Source organism: Nanorana parkeri, unplaced genomic scaffold (genome assembly GCF_000935625.1).
Source record: "Nanorana parkeri isolate BGI_ZX_2015 unplaced genomic scaffold, ASM93562v1 scaffold9, whole genome shotgun sequence".
Taxonomy (NCBI): Eukaryota; Metazoa; Chordata; class Amphibia; order Anura; family Dicroglossidae; genus Nanorana; species Nanorana parkeri.
In genome coordinates, this window is record NW_017306277.1 from 1,844,700 (window position 1) to 1,866,262 (window position 21,563).

Sequence of the window (21,563 nt, forward strand, 5' to 3'; positions counted from 1 at the left end):
GTGGTGGGGGGGGGGGGGGGGGGGGGGGGTGGAGTCATAACCTACACTTAAATTACCCCAAGGTCCGCATTTTCTTCTGGGTCACTGGAAATGCAGATAAGCCTGATACATTGCTGGTGCTCATATTTATTGACAACCTTCTTGAAGCACCAACACAATGCTAAAACACAAATGGGCTTGTAATAGCATGGTGGGAAACCCACACATTCACAGCCTTCAAGCTTTGGGAAGACCAGTCCATAAAATGTTTGCATTGGGCTGGCATCCTAGTAGTAGAACAGATATTGTTCTTGTCAAAAAGTACAGAAAAATAACTACATCGTTTAAAAATTGTTCCATTAAGAGTATCAGTTCTGAACTTCATATAACATATTTTTTAAATGAGTCTGGAGTTATCATGGATATACATGTTGTGTGCCACCTTAGTACACTGCTTTAAATTGATACCTCATTAAAAGTTTACCACTCATCGTAAAAGTAAAAACATTCGAAAAACAAGAGACGCAGCCAAACTGTGATCTGTTAGGGCTGATTTACATAGGAGTACAGAGTGTTTGCTTTGCAAAGTGAATAAGGTGAATTTGTGTTGAGCAAAATCATCCAAAGGTTTGCAAGTAAAAGTCATGTTTTCTTTTGAAGCCAAACACCAAGCTGGTGGGGAAAAAAACAGTGCCTAACCCTCAATTTTTGGGATATGCTGCTTGTTTTGTCTACAGGAAAATACATACCTTATTACTCTGTTGTATTGCAGCTGGTGCTTCGGTCTTCTCCCTTACTTGGAATGGGTGCAGGCCTATGACTTTATCATGTACAATGTAGTACCAGTGGTGGCTGCTGGTCCTGCACTGTACATGATGTACGTGGGAGGGCAACCACATGAGAAAGAAAGCAGCTTCAGGGGACAGGTCACCACTACAGCAACCATCAGGTAGAAAGCCCACAAGATTGAGGATTAAGGTAAGTAATGCTCTCTTTGAGAGAACTCTTAGACTAATTAAGCATTTGTATCTCTACATGTGGAGCAGGCCCCTCAATATTTATTTTTTGGGCCAGCCTGGAGTTTTACTTTAAAACCCCTTGCACATAACTGGCTAATTAAATTCAACACAGCTTCACCTTATTTACTGAGATAAAGTGAATGTTCACTTTACAAAATTAACATTCACTATCATAAGTGAACAACCCCTGATCCTTAGTTAAATCAACACAATAGGTTGCCTAGTGATGTACAATAGCATTGTTTAATAAGAGAATGCCTATATAAATGCCACACACTGTTTAAAAGCACATTATCCCATCCCAAAAATGACAAAAGGGAAAATCATTATTAGGCTCAATAGAGCTTCATTATTTGTTCTTCTTACTTCTTTTTAACTCATACAAACAATAGCTTAAACAATACAACACACTAGCCTACTATCTAAAATACGGGACAACAAAGGATCTACACACAAAGACACCAAATAAGTTTCCTGACCTGAATATTAGGTGAGGTCATGTGATGTTTGTTTTTAGTATGGAAGCAATATACACTTTTCATTCGAAAGAATGCAATCAATTTGAATTAATTCGTATTGCCTTCAAAATAACTTTAAATACATTTGAAGAAACTCTAAACCCAAAAATAAACATATTTACCAGTTCTTAAATTTGGTGGCTGCACTAATAATAATAGCTTTTTCAAGGTTTTTTTCCTTTATTTTCACCTGGTGATCCTGCCAGCAACACACTTCCTGACCTAGAATGACAACACTCACTACACTGTGTCTGTAGAGGAGCAGGTTTTGGAGTACATACAATTCCCCTTCTCCTCAGGTCCACCACATAGGAAAGAGGTCATAGTTGGGATGGCTAATAAGAGTGCTTAAGATTTCAGTTCAATGTATAGGACACTGGATTTCTGGCATGGTCAAAACGTACTTTTCCTTGTGTGCAGAAAATGTACTTGAAAGAGTAAAACTAATGTAGACACCATAACTAAGTACTTGGTAAGCTGCACTATAGTGAAAGTTTGCTATATACTTTGGATATACTGTACTTTAAATAATTTATATACATCATTTTTATTGCTCATTAGTATTATGACAATATGATATATTTTCCTACTTTAAAATGTGAACAAGCACTAAAAAATTCCTTTAGTAAGTAATCCCAAACGGTCCAAACCTTGAGTTTTCTGCTAATGCAATACAAGTTAGCTCTGTAATTTTATGATTATTTTTAAAATACATTTTAACAGAATTGTAACATTCCAAAGCTATGTCTGCAACTGAGAAACATTTACACTAAAAGAACTCATACACATGAGGTAGCCATTGCCTGACCTGGCACATTTCAGCTAAATCAGGCTTTGATGCTCACATCTGTGGGTGCTAGTAAACTGCCACAGATATCTCTGACCAACTGATCGGGGAAACTGAATTTTTATCATTTCCTCTCTGTTCTAAATAACTGTCAGTGGAATGCTCATATCAAACCGTATAGCTCCTGCTTAAGGGGTAATGTCCTGAAGGGCGAATGTGATTGCTTGAAAAACCAGTAAAGGGAAAGAAAAGGAAAGGAAAATCTGCTACCTTTAGGTTGATGCCCAACTACAGCCAAAACTTTTTCATTTATTTGTTAATAGAGTGGGTGAGTCATAACCTTTTTCAGATTTAAATTATGTCTCACTGGGGACATTCCCCCTCATTTGCTGTCTCTGTGACATCCAGACAAGAAGTGTGGGATAGCAAGAAATGTGTAGACAGCAATAAAACATTGCAAGAATTTATCATCTCTCCTCACTCTACTAGAAATGTGTTTTTTCTAGGCAATGTCCCTGCTAGAAAAAAATAAGGGCAGCACAGTGGCTTAGTGGTTATCACTTGTGTCCCCAGTTTGTATCTTGGTCAGGGCACTATTTGCAAGGAGTTTGCATGTTCTTCCTGTGCTTGTGTGGATTTCCTTCCACACTCTAGCCATATGTTGGTAGGTTAATTGGTTCCAGTCTAAATTGGCTCTGCATGCGTGTTCAATAAGGACCTTAGATTTTAAACTATTCGAGGGCAGGGACTGATGTGAATGTGCAGTATGTAAAGCGCTGCATAAATTATTGGCGCTATATAAATACCAGTAATACATGTATTTCCTATCACTTCCAGTCCTAACAGGAAGTTAGGGTAAATCACCCCAAAGGGTATATAAACAACAGTAAAAATCTGACACTTTGCTTACAATTGGATTATTCTATCCTCCTTCACTTGATTAGGTCTTTAAAGCAATCACATGTTTACCATTGTAACTTAAATGTAAAAATAGACTAGATATTTTAGTTTGGTTGAAAAAGAACAAAGAACACAACCTTGAGACCTTAAAATAAAATTGCTATAATTTTGCAGATTTAGTGTTCTGCAATAGAATTTCAGCATGTTTAAATATACATTTCTATCTAGCACACACATGTGCACATACACAAGTTTTTATCTTTTTGATTTTTTTTATAATGAGGTGACAAGAAAAGCCTAGTTACATTTAGTCTCCGGTGGTATAATGCAATATGTATTTTCATTGAATAGTTTAACAGTGCATTTTATTATTTTTTTTAATTTCAATAAACTTATCCTTATTAAATCCTGGCACAATTATCTTTTGAAATTCAAAAACTTTTTTTTCATCTCTCTCGTATTGAATACCACCAGGTTGTTTTGCATGAACCTTAAATAAATAAAAAAAATAATTCTGTGTCATTTAATTTTAATAAATATTTACTCATAGAACTAAACCCTAAAAAAGGAACAATTAAGTCTTTATTATAGCATGAAGAATTGCGGGAAACTGCAAACTCTATTTATTACATTCTGTGTTATTTATGAAGTAATAATCCTAAGTAATCTGTCATTACCAAATAACAAAAACTGCATAGTAACACAAGGGTTGTGGGTTAACCTGTATATATTATGCAAGATATTTCATGAGAGGTTATTCATAAAGACAGTTCATAGGAACATATGTAAGAAAATGCATGCGTTTTTGTGACTTGCGCACACTTTTGTTCATGCTATTAATGTGGAATGTTAAAAAGGTTTCATGCGTTTTTGGCGCTTGAAGGCAAGCCTGTTAGGGGATGGATTTCAGCAGGCCTACCAAATGCCGAAAAGCTTGAAACATCAATAGTGGATGTAGCAGATACGAGTTGATCATACAATAAAACATAGCAGTGAACTGAATGGAGTGCTAAAAAGATTTATGTCAAGCAGAACAAACAATCGTCAAGATCTCACAAGATAGCGAATGGTGCAAGTACTGAAATTTCAATCCAAGAAGTCCATTCATTCGTTCTCTCATTCATCCTTTCCCTTTTAACTTGTGTATATATTTGTAGATAGTTTTATTAAAAAATAGCAAACTCCAGCATGGTATCATATTGCAGCATTGCTTGCTGGAGTCCTATTCAGACACTCAAAAAAAGAATATTGTTTCTGCTTGAAGAAGTGGAGATTAAATTCTGCCTGCTATCCAAGGGGAATGTAAGCAAAATAAAGGAGAGAAAGAAAGAAGGAAGGAAAAGGAGTATTGTATTCATGGTCAGGAGGGAGGACATCACCTGCTCCTTCTCATATTGCATTCAAAATACTCCAAATACATATTTGCCAACTCTCATGGCCAGTAGATCATATGCCTTCTTAAATATTTAAAAAGAAAAATTAATATTAAAACAAAAACGTAAAATAAATAAGGGGTTATTGTTTAATAAACTAAATGCCAACAACTGGACTATGACAAAAAACAGACAACATTTTTTCAATTCTATCTTTAAAGGCACCCTTACCTTAATTCATGCTGTAGTTTGGAAAGCTTAAGCTGTGATTTGTCATAGACAATGTTTTAATATATCTTATGTCAAATCTGAAACAAATGTATTGATCTTTTTTTTAAGTATAATCTGTCGGGATCCAGATAATTAAAATACAAAATCCTGAAAATTAACTGTTTTCATTCTGATCCCTTAACTGAAAAATATATGCAATCTAATTGATGAAGATAAAAAAGTGCCAAATAAAATTTAATTTTTTTTATATTAGGCACAGAAAATCTTCATGTATATATCGAAATTAGAGTGCCTTCAAATTTAGAATTTTTAAAATATAACAATAATACTACAAAAGGATGCATGCGAAATTAAAACATATGAATAAAAAAAAAATTGGCCCAATATATTCTCTAAATCATATGCTTATCTTATCAGCACTATTTCAGACATTATAGTATTTTAATATCCTAGAACAGTGTTACTGTTTGTCTTTTTATTATTCTCAAGCAGCGAGATAATATGAAAGATCAAAAAAACTTTTGGAAAACTTTGATATTTATGGAAAGCATTAACAGAAATTGTTATACTGTTGACCACCCACAAGAGGCCGTGGCTTTAGCAATATCAAGATACTTATAAAAATACTCCATATGATCAAGAAGTTAATTTACAGACTATTCTAAAACATACAAAGAACATTTGTATTATTAAAAATATTGCAACTTATATACCATGAGGGTTATTATTCCTTGTATGCATAAAAGACAAGTTCAGTTTTAGGCACACTAAGATTAAAATACATTATTTCCTAGGGAAATATACTGTATTATATTGTATTGATAATTATAGTATTTTCACATTACTTCTCTTTGCAGGCTACTTGCAGGCTTAGAGGGTGATCAATTAAAGAGCTTCAGACTCAATGCAGGAGAAAGTAACCATTCACAGGTGCCCAACATTGCCAGTAAAGCAGAGCATGCATAAGTGGTGCTGTTTGAAACAAAATTTGTTTCAGCTCAAATTTGGAAAACACATCAAGAGGTCAACTAATTTCTTGATATAGAAGATGTATTGCCTACAAAGAATATCAGGATGCTTGTCAAAAATCACATGGACTCAAGCTATTTTAAGTAATGTTTACTTCCTAGACTATTTATACCCATTAATATTAAATAATTGTTGCTAATTTTGTCTGGACAAGAATATATTCTTTATGTCTCTTTCCAACTCGCATGCTAATAGGGCACCTCAAATACCACCTGTAACCCCAAAGTAGGGTTTTTTTTCTATGCTAAAAATCAACTGCCCAATCTGATTCAGTTGCTTTTTTTTCCCCGAAGCAAAGTGGACCTTGTAGGTGTGTCTGCTCACTGCATAGCCATGCACACTTGGGAGATGTCTATGTACCTATCTTTCCCAAAAATAATTATTCAGTGGGCAGATCGTGCATGCACAGTAGGCCACCATGTTATGTCCATGGCCATTATGGAAGATTCATATAAATGTCTGATCAAGAAATTTATTCTTTTTGTCTGAACTAGTGCTGGCCTTGCCCATACCAAAAACCTCTGAGACAGGATGTACAGCTAATGTGGTTAAATGAACTGAATTTTTCTAAGGGGATAATATTAATTCTGCCAAAGACTGCATTTGGTGAATTTGCATTTGTATGTTAAAATAAATACCAAACACAGAAGAGAAGTGTTTGAATCTGACCATTTGAAGAACAGGTATAAAATATATGCTCTTTAGTAATGCACACTTAAAGCAAAAGCACTTAAAGTGGTTAGAGTTCAACTCTAACGCAAACGCTGAGCAGGTGAACAGGAAGAAGGGTAGAGCAGATTGCCGAGACCTGACTTGAATGCCTTACTCTTTGAGGAGTAATTGCTCCACAGTGCCTGCAGCTACGCAGGTCATTTAGAGGTCAGTAGTCAATGAGGGCTTGATTTGCTTGGTTTGAAGCTTATTTACTGTTTTCCAAGAATATGTGTTTGATTCTCTATAGCCTGGCCACAGTTCTACTTTAAAGTGACACTAAACTCAGAAATTCAACATATTAACAAAAATGTAACTTATTTGTGTATCACTCGGCTGTAGATCCTCAAATCATCTCCAAACTCATGCGGACACTGTCCTTCCTTCTGGAGGGTAACTACTGTGGTTACTGATTGTCCCTGTGTGTGTTGTAAAGTAGTCACTGCTCCAAGTTCACTCTTGTAATAGACTATAATTTCAATACAAATTAGTAATCTATTTTCCATAACAGGAGTGAGCTTGGAGCGGTGACTACTTTACAACACACACAGGGACCATGGGGAACAAAAGTATCCACCCTGCAGAAGGAAGGACAGTGTCAGCACCAATTCAGAGATGATTTGAGGATCTACAGCTGAGTAATACGCCAATAAGATACATTTTTGTCAATAGCTAAGGCACTTGAACGCATTTTTAGAACTCCTGTGTTACATTTAGGATGTATACCTGTACTCAAATGTTACTATGGCACACCTGAGTGTTCTTTTGTACACTTGAAAAACATGACTATAGCTGGTAAAGGCTAATGGGAGGCTGTTGGGAATTAGAGAAGGTTTCTGTGGGGTAAAAACCTAAAACCCTTTCACATTACTTAATCATAAACTTTGTAGCTAAATTATGTTTCTTATCAGCAATTTGCTTTACATTTTTTTATCACTATTTGCAACCAAAATATAGGGTTAGTATGCCTTTAATGTTTTCCAACTTGCTGCTGCACATCACAGGCTTTTGGGTCAACTCATCCATGCAACGTACTGAAACAACCAATGAATAGTACAAAACAAAATAATCAAATGCAAATGCCTAGAGCTGTGCAAGATGATCTGGTTGCAAGCGCTACACAATCCATGTGACATTTGTGAATTAAAAAAAATAAAACTGCAAAATGAAGTCTAACCCAAAAATAGGTTTCAGAAAACGCAAATTACAAAAGAAATATACAAACAAAAGACATAAATAAATATAAAAATCAAACAAATCTGGATTAAGCAGCATCATGTGATGCTGAAGTACAAGCCAGTGAGAGAAGGCAATTATGCAAACATCACATGCATTTTAAATTCAGTATGGAAACTTACAATTCAAACCTAAATTTAGGAAAACATGAATAGTTTTTACTACAACTCTAAACATGAGATAGATTTAAAAGAGAAAAAAGCACATTGCGTATGTCAGATAATCTAATCAGATTATCTGAACTGTGCCATCTATAGGGAGCACTTACCCTTTGGTCCAGCTAGAAGTTAGCAGGGTAAGAAGAAACAAACCAGAACAACATAAAGACTTAGGAAAGCAGACAGGGGCCCCAGTTTAGCAAGTTAAAATGTAACTATCGCCTACACGCCAAAGAGACAGTCACTTTGAGAGCTGACCAAATATTTTATCAATTCTTCAGGAACTACTGGCATCACCAAAACTTTGAACACTCAGTGCCTTGAGTCCTGGTGATGTCACTTGCACCTTGAGAATAGCTAGGCTGAAGTACTTAAAGCTGCAGTGATGACACCAACTTCTGGGCAACTGACTATCCAAAAAGCCCCAATCTGCAGTGGCCAATAGCCTCCAAGAAATATCTATCTTGATTATTCAGTTGGCCCACAAAATGACTGCCTACACTGCATGTAGATGATAGAAACACTTTAAACACTAGGCAAAGAATGAAAAAGAAAACTTTCAGAAGGTTTTTTTTCTTAGTATTTTTTTTTTTGGTCTTTAAACAACATGAAATATGTCTATGGTAAAAATGATTTATCTTGTGATAGAAGTGTCTGATCATTCAATATATGTAAAAAAATGGCATTTAAATTCAAGAGGTTCAAACATAAATGCAGAAAAAAAATCAACTTATAGAGCAATTTTTGATTTAACAAAAATAGAAATATATTGGATTTTTTAATGATATTTCTGGGTAGGTGTTTGATTGAATGTTCTACTGCGACAGACAGGACAGACAAAAGGTGCTTGTGGACGGGTGGTCACTTTTATAAAGCTTATGTAATCCAATAGCTTGGTGTGTTTTCTCAATGACAGCCCGTATCATTGCAATATATACAGTATATGTTTTTTATCGGTACTGAGAGAGATAAAACACGAGACATAAAAATAAACAAAAAAGTGGGGAAGGCGCTGGCCCTTTTCCCAGTTAGCCAAATAAAAGTGATTTGTGGAGTCACACAGATGAATGAATAGCAGGATCTAATTTCAAGTTTCCAATGCAAATAATGGAATCCACCCTTAGTTTCAGAGCTGCGTTATCTCCCAAAATACATTTCTTGGTTAGAACTCCAAGTCAGAATTTGCTAAACGATCTGAAAAAAGTATAATTTTGCATGGAAAAACTACCTAAAAGGTTTTTTTTTTTTTTAAGCCTACATGGACAGCTCTGAAAGAAAGAGTGAACGATTTAGTCTTCTGCAATATAACACATGTTGAAATGCTTAGGAACTGGATTCTAGGTGGAGTAAGCTCATCTATGGTTCTACATTAGTCTAAGCACAAAGAATATTCAAAAGGACAGGGAAATTGAAGTACCACTAATTTAACAGAGACAGGAACAACAACACTGCCTTACCTTTGTGGAAAAAAAAGATTAAAAGCTTTTAAAATGCAATACTGGATTATGTACATGAAACCAGAGGTATCCAATGTTATTAAAAAAACAAACAAAATAAAACTCAGGTGCAAATCCTAAAGGCCATATAAACTCTAACAATTAACTTTTCTTAGACGGTCCCTATTGGTCTGGTAAATACATAACTATAAGTATTTTGGTATATCTACTATATTTATTATGTGCAAAAAATACCAGTTACTCTTGCCAGAAATCTGTGCAGCATCATATTCATTTTACATTGTTCTAGTTATCTCTGAGGACTACAAGTCCATCTATTTTATGGCAAAAAGAACAGGTGAGGTTTCTGTAGTCCTGTCCTGTTTCAGTTCTGATACAGCAGGGTAAGTGTGGTCACCCTAGGGCAGAAAATGCAGGGCCGGATTCCCATTTCAAACGCCTGTAGGCACAAACGTAAATTTGTTTAACCTGAGGCGGCACGCTTACTTGCTGTGGGACCCACCAGCTTTCACATATTCAGAGACAACCCCAGCGTTGCATAAGGCTGCCCTAAATGCCCTAAGAAAGGTGTTTTAGAAGGCAGTCTTACTCAGCGCCGGGGTCCTTTCCTTGTGCATTTTGTGAAGAATGCACCCTCCTTGCTCTTGCCTGTGTTGTATCTTGACACAAGACTGGGAATTAGGCAGAGTAGGTACATGCACTGCGCCCCTCTATCGAGGGTGCTTGTAGGCACATGCCTACTCTGGCTAATGGTCAATCTAGCCATGAGTAAATGTGTTATTGTAACAATCACTCGGTGAAATATAGGTAAAAGAGCAGTCCTAAGGTTTTAAAGAAGATGGTTAATTTCCAAGGGAACACCTGTAAGCTGTGCATGGCCTCTCCCCAGACTGTCTGTAAACTTGAACATCTGAGGACTCATTTTGACATACAACAGAAGAAGGAATGTAGAGGTACTTTTTTGGAAAGGTCATGTAAAGATGAACTAACCCTTGAAAGGGAATATGTCTTTACATTTGCTTGACAAGCCACCCACTGATGCTCACTTAAGCCATGATGCTGTGTTCGTCTGTTTGTATAAGTGGCCAATTGTCAGTCCCAGGAACTGTCACTTGAGGGAGGGATGTAGGTATTAACACATAAAATATAACATGGAACTTACCCCTTCCTAATATGAGAGTTCCCTTGCCTGGCAATTGACTCTCTCGATGGTTGGATCAGCGAGGCGTTGCCAACTCATTGGCGACTTTCTGAAGCCTATTCTAGGATTCTAGCTATTCTAGCATTCTGCCAGCAAAGGAGCAATGCATTGCTGATCCAACTAGCAAGGGAGCGACACATGCAAAGCAACTGAATGTTCTCCTTGCTCATTCAGGCAATTCCCTCGCTGGTGACCATTGACAGGATCAAAGGTATGACAGCTTGAGACATGGAGAAAATGTCTAGCTATTAAAAATAAAAACACAGACCATACTTTTGTATAATACTTTAAGGCCCAGAAATTGACTGCTGTCTGTGTCCATGCACACTCACTGTGTTATCTCAAGTATATTTAGCCCTCCTAGTTCTTATCCAAGGACTACAAGTCAATTAGTACCTAAGCTTTGATGATGGAGACAGTGGGAGTGGTTGAGTAGTAAAAAAAACTGGACAGGGTTGACACCACTCAATCCACAAAAATGCGTTGTCAGCTATACTATATTTATACTCAGGAGCTGAGTGCATTTCTGGCAAATTCTGTACTTGACAGGTTGTTAAAAGAAATAAACATGAGCAAATGTGCCCGTACTGCAGAAATGAACCACATATACATATGATTTTTTTAATCTTGTGTTGACATGCACTTTAACCCTATGACGCAATGGTGGGTATCCCACCATTTTGGAAGCTTTTTGCAGTCTCACACTTTTCTCCTGTTGTTCCCCCCAAGATGGTTGCCTTCTTAATAGGTAACACATTCACCCATTTCTGCTTATTTAAAGGTAAACAGATGTGAGTTTTTCTGCTGACAGGGTATCATCATAGTGTGTTACCTGCAAGAAAGCAAGTGTTTAAAGCAGTGTGTGTGGTAAACTCTATTGTCAGGAGTGCCGGTGTGAAAACGTCTACTTAACACATCTTTAAATTTGGGAACGACTGACTTTTGAACTTGATAACAATGTGCTGTGATAAGGGAGAGACAAACCACCTGGGCTTCACACATTCTTCCCTCGCTCCAGAGGCAGAGAAAGACACTGTGGCAGTAATCTACTGTGAGATTTACACGGCAAAGCGGTCTGTAGCACGGAACTATCAATGCAGCTGCATCAGAACAATTACACGAAACCAAATTAGTTTTAATGAAGAGCTTATGGGGCCACCTCTGATGAACTTGTAAATCCAGTATTGCACTTTAAGATGAACAACACACTATACCTTAACATATTTTACTTTTGCTAGTGTTAAAATGAAATTAAATTAAAATGTTCATGTTTTTGTCTGGAATACAACCCAAATTATAGCTACAAATTCGCAATGATACTTATGCTCATGGTAGGCAGTCGAATAAGCAGCCCTTTACTGTTTAATTGCCAACAAGGGCCTGAGAACTCAAGCCTCATAATTGTACACATAGACATCAGAAAGGGGTTCCAGACACACTTTTTGATGTCTGGCGTTCAAATGCAATGAGCTCAATATACATAGGTATTAAAATGAATATAGACCGCAGAGTCTGGACACTGTACCTACTGCCCCCCATAAAATACCTAACCAAGTGCCTTTGTGTACATAGCCTAGCTCCTTTGATAAAATACCTAACTCATGCCAAGTGCCTTTGTGTACATAGCCTAGCTCCTTTGATTTTGATTAAAAGGAGATTGTAGACCTGCCTGGAGGTCAGTCATGCATTGCACAGCATCAGTATATGATAGCAAAATCTAAAAACAATTACAAACCCTTACCGTATTTTTCTATTTTATTTTAATAAAAATGTTGCCTATGCATAAAATAAGGAATTGAAAACTATACATAAATAATATTCCTTGCTAAGGTACCTTTGTATTTATAGAAAACCCATCACCTGTAAAATAATTTAAAAATTTCCCCCCCTACTCTATGGCTCTGTTGACTGCAAAGCAGGCACTTACAGAGCTATAAATTGTCAATAACCCCTTTCTGCAGCTCTAATCCTCACTACCATCCCAACAAACAACCTAGCACTTCTGATAATGAAGCACACATGCACATTCTCTGAGTCCAGGGGGACTGTGCACAGAAGGAGTGTGCATTTCAGAACAGTTAGTATTTGCATATGATCTTCTTCATAAGCTCCTTTTGCGTTAAGTTTTTGAACTTGGGTTGGTGGCACAGGTTTGTGTGACTGGCCAGTGGCTCGATACATTGCTTGGACCCACAAAATTCTGTCTTGCTCATCGTCACTTGCAAAGATCACTGTATCGCCTTCCTTGACTGCATTGAAGAATGAGCGGCCTCCTTCCAAGCCTGTTAAAAATAAATAGATAAATGAATAAATAAATAAGATTACAAAAGGGGTTGCCACTTAACAAGGCAGATTGCATTATAAGTATTGTGTTTTATTAAGTGTCACTGCACTCAAAACAAAATTATTTTTTTTGTAAATGCTGAACAAGGTTTATCGTTTTAGGATTCAACATTTGTTTTTAGTTTTTTGTGGGAGTTTCCACTCTCCCTGTTTTTGTTTTTTTATGTTATACTATGTAGATTGCAACGGGAGACAGGTAAAAAAAATCAATATGTAAGACAACTGCAAAATCATCTGTTCAAGCCAATAGCCTCCAGCTCTCTAAAGGTGAAAAATTATGTTAACCCCTTCTGTTTGTATGATTTCTTGTGGATAGGATACGTCATTAATAAATATTCACTCTTTGAAAGCTACCAGCTGACACTGTACATGGCTGCCAACAGCTAAACCCTGTTGTAACTGACAGCTTTTGATACTATGAAATGGCAGTGTTCTTATTCTTAATGATGTAATTGTCTGATGCAATTAAAGTATTAAGAAAAAATATTTTAAAAATATACTGAAATATAAAATGAAAAATCTAATACTGAAGATAATTAAAAAAAAGAAAATATATAATAGTCATTAAACATTCCCTTCAAAAAAATCTGTCAATCTGTCCTTCATTCACTTACCTGGCTGTGGGTCTGTGTAATCCACTGTGTAGCCATCAAGTTGTAGAAGTTCCTGTGGTTCTGCCTTTTTCTCTCTATAACTGCACATAGCGAATGTGTACTGGCTAACCTGATAATCACAGAAAACATGCGTATTATTAATATGCACATAGCAATAAAATATTAAGACACGTGAACATGTATATACATCATATACAGTACATATATATATATATACTGTATTCTCTGGGTGAAAGACGGATCAAACAGAAGCTGTGCTGCCGACCATGCAATCTCCAATCCACGCGTTATTTCACAATCGAATTAACTCGTAGACTTGACTTGAAGCCCCAGATGAAGTCAATTGTGACATAATGCCTAGGGCGGAGTCTCACAGACGTGGATTGAAGATTGCATGGTCGGCAGCACAGATTGTGTTTGATCCGTCTTTCACCTACAGAATACGGTGACACGGAGAAAGAGTTGTCGAGCATACACTTTACTTGAAATTTTATGTCAACATTCCTTATGTGAGTAGTTTTTTTTAAATAAATGAGTTTTATTCATTTTACTGTTTTACGCTATGGGCTGTTTTTATATTTTATTGGATATGGTCGTGATGACATGCTGACGTCATTTTCTGTGCAATGATTGTGGAGAGACGGCTTTTGAATAAGATTGATTGGAGATCCCATAAAGCGATTTTAGACTTGCTTAGGTCTACTTATAAGGTGGGCGGCCCACTGAGAGGGGTGAGTACCTGGGTGATAATTGGAGTTGGTGTATGGACTTTGTATAAAGAACAATCACAGTGGAAGGATAAAGAGTGTGGTGCACTTGGGACAAATCTTGAGTACTTTATACGTGTGATTCCACATTTGTGCACATCTGAACATGGAATATATGATTGAACTTTCCAGAGGGATATTATTTAGGATTGATATTTACAAGAAGAGCAATTGTGAACACTTTGATTGCATGTATTGTTGAGCACATATTTATTATAGAGATTTGTGTATTTATTTATTGCTCTAGTTGAAGCGCAGCGCATTCATTATTATAATTTGATACATTTAGAGGGTAACACTTCTTATAGTGCTTGCAGCTACATAGGGTATGGCGCAAGGTGCTATTTGTCATTTAGATTCATCCTCTCTGTTCATCCTGCTGACCATTGTCACAGAGACAGAAAATTTTGGTAAATCCAAAATGTTATAGTTGTCACTTGAACAAGAGGTCAGAGGAAATCTTTCACTGGGGACACTTGTTCGGGAGGAAACTGTCAAAAAGGAATTTCCCTTCTTTTGTAGAGACCTCCTCTTCCTATTTAGCCTCTGCGACAGGAAGTGAAAGGAAATATCCACACTGTGAAACAGACAGCAAAAAAACTGGGGTTTCTCCAACTAGATGCTATGGCTTTTCACAGTCGTGATATTCTTCTTGAAAGACACTTATTTCAAAAAGTTGAAGGTTCCAAATTCTGTTCCATCAGCAAACAAAGATCTGTCATAGCAAACTTTCAAAGTCAACTTTTTACTATCGGTGTCTTGGAACCCCACCAAGACAATTTTGTTTCCTTCATGCCAGTATGAAATCAAGTGAAGTGATGAAAAATACTGTGCTATTTTACCATGCAAAAAACAGGTGCTGCTTTCCAAGTATAAATAAAACTGCTATATTTTTCATTTTGGTCGCATACAGGCTTCTTTTAGAGTGCATGCTCTCTCACCCTAACAGATGCAAGTTAGTTATGTGTTAATACAAATCAGAGTATCTTCCATTTCATAAAAACATATTTTTATTCATACATGCAAAGTAACACATGGTTTAGAAAGTAAAGTATCACTGATTTATATTAACACTTAGGTGGCTTGCATTTCTAAATGTAAAAAAAAGTTCCACAGAAAATCAAGCGTATAGATCTAAACTGTAGCACTTTGACATAATCAATGAATCTAACGTACTTCAAAGTAGATACAGCATGTCATGAAAGGAATACAAGGGTGGATTCCCTGAATGTATAGCTTTTCTAAATTATTGATTAAAAAAAGGATGCAGAAAAGGGGTTTTGACTTGATTATGATTTTGCCTGGTGCCAGAATTGAAAGCCACAACAGACACAAAGAGAAGGCAATACTGCATTCTGGGAAAGTGGTCAGCGATAGAAGCTCATGAACTTATTTTCTATAAAGTGGACCTGAACCCAAAAAGTGAATATTTGTTATTTTAAAAGTATTTTTTACCTTAGCAGTACCCTAAACAATGTACCCTTTATCTAGAATGTGTCCTTCAAAATATAAGCGTACTTCCTGTGCCTAGGCTCTCCTGTTCTGCAGCATTATAGCTACATTTCCGCAGTATGAGATCATCTAAGGTACTGCAGGCTCTGATTACTAGGCTCACGTGTTTTTTTAGTGAGATTTGGTAATCTCACTACCGTGATGCTCTCACTGTTCTTCTTTACTGACTTCTGTCAGTTTGAAATTCAAAGCTCGGACATTTGCCTGACCCACCCCAGGGGTGTCAAAACCCCACCCAGACCCATACAAAAATGTATGTTTATAAAATCATGCCTATTTTCAGCAAGCCCAATCCTACTTGAGGACAGCAAATATGAACACACCCAACACTGTACAAACACTATTTATTTTGGCAAACTCTGTTATTTAGGCACAAGAGAACTTGGAGGGTATAGTACACTTCAAAGTGAACTTGTCAAGTGATCAAAGGTGCTTACATTAACAATGGTCTCCCAGCAAGTATATTTTGTTAATCATCAGTTGGATTTTTGTTGGCCTGGATAGCTTGACTTTTTCCTGAACACTTCCAAAGCTAAATTATATGTCAAAACCCCTGTGTAGAGAGTGTATCTGGAATCCAGTGGCTCCCCATACCTACAAAAATAGTTTAGAAATAACCAACATACTGATATTTGCAATTTGACAATATTGTTACTTTGATCACAGAACAGGTTCTCTTTAAAAGCAGTAGCAGGCCCATTAGTCTCCACTTCGACACAGCCCCTGAAAATGAAATATTAAAGGGCAGCACAGTCGTGTAGTGGTTAGCGCTTCTGCCTTGCAGCACTGAGGCTCCCTGGTTTGAATCCTGGCCAGGTCACTATCTGCAAGGAGTTTGCATGTTCTCCCTGTACTTGTGTGGGTTTCCTCCGGGTACTCCAGTTTCCTCCCACACTCCAAAAACATGCTGGTAGGTTAATTGGCTCCTCTCTAAGTTTGCCCTCTTTGTATGCATGTGAGAAAGGGACCTTAGATTGTAAGCTCCTTGAGGGTAGGGACTGATGTGAATGTGCAACTATGTAAAGTGCTGCGTAAATTGTCGGCGCTATATAAATACCTGTAATAAAAAATAAAAAAGGGAATTTAAGCTATTCCAAATGCTGATGAAATCACTTACAATGGATGCTGCTCAATGATGTTTAAAAGTTTTAGTTTCCTGCAGAAGCAGCTGGTCCCGTGAGCACTGGTCCTGATTTCCTGTTGTAGAGTGACTCCATTCTCAAGCAGAGTGGTATGCAGTCACCCTTGTGTGTGCTAGTACGCTGTGTTTGTCTCCACAAACACACACAGACACAGCAAATCAAGGTACTTCCCTTCCCACGGCACCTTCACCAAGCTAGTAGATAAACAGTTGCTGATGTCTGCTCTGTCCTTTGTCATCTTGTACTGGACAGGAAGTTTGGGGAAGCTGAGCTGAGAGAGCGGAACGCAACTTTTCAGAAACATGATGATTGTTAAGTGTTTGGGCAAAAATGTAAGGCAATGCTTTGCTGGGTAATGTATATTTGTTTGATCTAGATTCATTATTGAAAAAAAGTTTGACAGCTTAATAATACTTTAAACACTCGTTTTTGTCTAGGTTCAAAAATAAAAAAAATTATACTCACCCGATCCACTGAGCCAGCTTACTCTTAGACCAGCCCCTGGAGCCTTGCTCCCCCTTCCACTGCAAAAGTCTAAGGTCCTGAGTCATCACGTTCTGTACACTGTGTATAGGACGTGAGGACGCAGAGGCACATACCATTGCTGCAGCAGAGGAAGAGAGAGGCTGGAGGTAGCGCTGTCACAGCCGTCTGGCTTCGAGATTCAGGTGAGTATATGTTTGTTATTTTCCTCCCAAGACCAAAACTAGCATTTAACTCTTGCATGGCAGTGGGCAGCCCCACCGCAGGAGTTAAAAACATTTTTTCTCGGAGTTCTGCTTTGCCGTGTTAATATGAGATCAAAATTAACTTTTCAATATTTTGAAATCTGCAGCTTTCATTAAAATAATGCCTTGTGGAAGGACGTTATTCAGGCACTTCCTGCTATAAGGTGACAACATACTATCTGCCAAGTGTGCGTTGTCACCCCGTCACCTAGGCTTTCAATGGAAACTACAAGTGGTCCTTTTAACACTCATTATTCAGGCATTGCCCACTGTTGTCACCATAAGGAGAAATGCCATTCAGCATGGAATGCATGTAGATTGAAAGTGCCTGCAAGAAATCAGCAGCACTCACATGCAACAAAACATGAAAAAAAAGGTGAAAACAGTAATTTCTTTTTTAAGGCAACTGTTTATGATATGCAGTGCTTTAATGAAATAAGTGTCATTCTGCTAAATGTGGGACAAGGCAGCAGCTATTTTCTAAACATCAATATCTGGGTTTTTTTCGCCACGTACAGACAAGAATGCTCATCATTCATAGGAGACAAGCACAAGAATGACACCCTGTCACAAGCAATGCCAGTTTAACTAGTAGGTACCAGTCATATCACGGCACATCGGGCTGATCTCCGTCGCTGTTGTCACGGGTGCTGTAAATGGCAGCTTTCACTCCTGTGTGCTGCCATTGGCCTGACACGTTTCATTGCATGTCAGGGAGATGACGGCTGCCCTGTCGGCTCCGGGGCGGCTGCGTCAGGCTCAGGAATGGCCCGCAGGGAGGCGGCAGGCCGCATCAAAGACCCCAGCTTGAATTTAGCATTTTAAAATCTGGAAGGAGATCGTTAGAAAGCAAAGGATTCTCCAGGCTGCAGGCTAGGAACTTACTGGGAAATTTACTGTCAAATGATTTCAAATGACTTTGTTAAGGTTGTGTCACATCCCACGATCCGCACTGGGCCTTATTGGTTTGGACATTTTTTTGACCTCTGGAAGAAACTTTCCTATTTGTATATTTGCGGAAAATACTTAGGCTGATGTGTCTTATTTTTTTTTCTTTCAGAAATTAAATGCAAATTTAATATCTCAGGAGGAATGAAAGATATTGTTTGAGACATAATGGACAGTGCAACACCAGTGTCTGGTAATTAATGAAGGCTGTAATTTAAACATTATGTGGAAAGGACTTACTATAGGTAGGAAGGGCTTTGTTGTGCTGGTGGAATGCTCCCCCTAGTGTTTTTAGAGCCAGCTACAGATCAGAGAGCAGAGGAGTGATCTGAATGACATGCACCACATAGCTCCAACAATTGCTAGCTGTTCTTATAGTGAAATTAAAGTGACAACGAGGAATACAATTCCCCCCCCCAATGCTAGTGTAAGGACTTACCTTAAATCCTTGGTTCTCAACTGGTGTGTCGTGACCCCGTGTTCAGTGGGTCGCCGCATGCCTTCCACTTTTCTAGGCGAGAGGCTCCTCAGCTTCCCCCAACAGTATCTCCCCCTAGCGCAGCCATTCACAATATGCTGCTCTGAGTGTCAGCTTGGGGTGGGGCGGGCTGGGGGTATGGCAGCGAGGGAGCTCCATCCATACATGCATTGCTTATAGCTCCCTCGCTTGTCCTATAGAGGTACCTGGACCGGAGTAACATCGCATTCTGGCTCCCGCCACCTCTACAGGCGCGTATGGGAGCTGTACAAGCAATGCGCATATGGCAGGAGCTTCATCACAGCAGAGCAGCCCACACTGTCATGTGTTCCATTCCAGTGCAAATTGGGTCACGACTTAATGACCAAGGACAAATGTGGGTCCTAAGGTTACACAGGTTGAGAACCACTGCTTTAAATGATGCCTCCCCTGTCCCACAGATTTGTGCGGGTGCACGCTGCTGCATTTACTTACCTTGTGTCTCTCCTCATCTCCCGGCCGAAGATCTGAACTGCGCATGCGCCTGAGAATCTTCAGATCCTCGGATGGGAGCGCAGCGGAGACACAGGTAAGTTTAAACTCTTTTGAAAAGTTTTTTATGCATTTGCATATGTCTACTGCTTGCTAGCAGTAGACATATGCAAAAACTGCTGAGAGTTTAATAACCCTTTAAGGGCTATCTATGGTCAAAAACTAAGAAAGAAATATGTATTAATATATTGAATGTCCATAAGTTCTATCCCACTCCTAATATCCATATAAATCTAGAGGTTTGTAAACTTACTTATTGAAGATGTCCATAGGATGTATAGCATGACACAATTTCACACAGCCCAGTGAATATGCACTTCCTTGAGTCACCACTATAACTAAGCCTGCTGTCTGAACTATCACTCAACATCTGAACAATGTAACATTATCATTGCTTGCTGGATGCAATGCATGATGGGATATGTAGATTGCATCACATCAAGCAGCAGGGAAAGAGACCCAAAGCACACTGGGAATCCAGGAAGTTGTTGAAAGTGATGGGCAGACGGAAGGCAGCACTCACTACATAAAAGGGATTTTTTCAAATAAGCTTTGATTGCACCATCAAAAACAACCCTAGTATGTATTCCTATTACAATGCCAATGTTATAACAGGATAGTACGCACTGTGACTTTAGAACACATTTAGAACACTTTTAAACCTTTAAGCTTCAAATTTTCTAGCAATTGCAGCTGCTGATCTAAACAATTACTCAGCATTTCTCTTCTTCCTGTTATAAACCTTGCCTTTCCTAAATTCCTATCAGGTCCCCTGGTTGAAGGCCACTCTTTCCAGATTTACGGGTTCCTTTCCCTTGCAGGGACCTATGGAGCCACCCTATGATGCATGCTTCTGTGAATAGGACTACATGCTGACGTGATGACACTGCCTTTGCCAACCAGCAGAGGCAGCCTGAGATAAGGACACCCCCTTCAGCTCCTCCTACTAAAAAAATGTTTGACAGCGACACCGAGGCTGTGCTGTCACTTCAACAAAAAGTTTTTTGTTTTTTTTGTAATTAACAATCTTTATTTATATTGTGTGTCAGTGTGAAGACAGCCTTCTCATGTCTTTGTCATTCCTTTTAATTACATACACACTCTCTGACCGGAAATATATGTAAGCAGCAAAGAGTTAGACTGAGGATGCGGCTGTACACAGATACTAATGAGAGCCTTTCCACACTTTTTGGGAAGGAATAGTTTATTGCCCTGAGCTACAATAATCTATAGGAATGTGTTCTGACTAAAAATGATGAGACTTTAGTACTACGTTAGGTTAGGGTAATCCCTCTGGAAATGTACTTGGTTTTTTAGTACTATACTGAACGACTTAACGGGTCAGTATCTAATGGTTTTGGGGCAATATCATTTTTAATCTTTTACATATTTTTGTTTTAAATAGACATAAACCCTAACTGAATGATATTTGCTAAAGCAAAGCTAAACTATTGCAGTTCTAATAAAACACATTTTTTTTTCTTTTTTTCTTATCCTTTGTTATACCACAGTGCTCGTGATCTCCTTAAATCTCTTGCAACCACTTCCAGGTATATATGCCTTCCAATGATGGCTACATGGATTTTCTTAGGGAGGGTTTCCTTAGGCTCAATCAATTCACACTGTTCTGTGTGCATGTGTGATAATGCACATGCGTATGAGTGTACAACCCATATAGTTTACCTTCCTATTTCAAACTAAACTGCATTGAATAGATGTGAACCAGCCACGTGGGAAATAATGGGATTTCTACTCTCATCCTTATGCGGTAAAATGCATGTGTTTTTGAAGCATGAAAGGGTACTTATGGTGACAGTAGACCATGCCTGTGTAAACGTTGTTGAAACAGCCCCTTGCCTCCATTGGAAGCCTGTGTGACAGGGTGACAATGGAGAGACAGG

General features: G+C 38.1%; 1 protein-coding gene across 1 annotated transcript in view; it reads right to left on the minus strand.

Moving 5' to 3' along the window:
• Positions 1-21,563, minus strand: part of CADPS (calcium dependent secretion activator) — a 372,013-nt gene that overhangs the window by 149,088 nt on the left and 201,362 nt on the right. Inside the window, exons 10-12 of the mRNA XM_018554448.1 lie at positions 13,557-13,665; positions 12,600-12,881; positions 8,052-8,063 (exon numbers count right to left, since the gene is read on the minus strand). Of these exons, the coding sequence (XP_018409950.1) occupies positions 8,052-8,063; positions 12,600-12,881; positions 13,557-13,665 (403 nt within the window). The remainder of the gene's footprint in view (positions 1-8,051; positions 8,064-12,599; positions 12,882-13,556; positions 13,666-21,563) is intronic.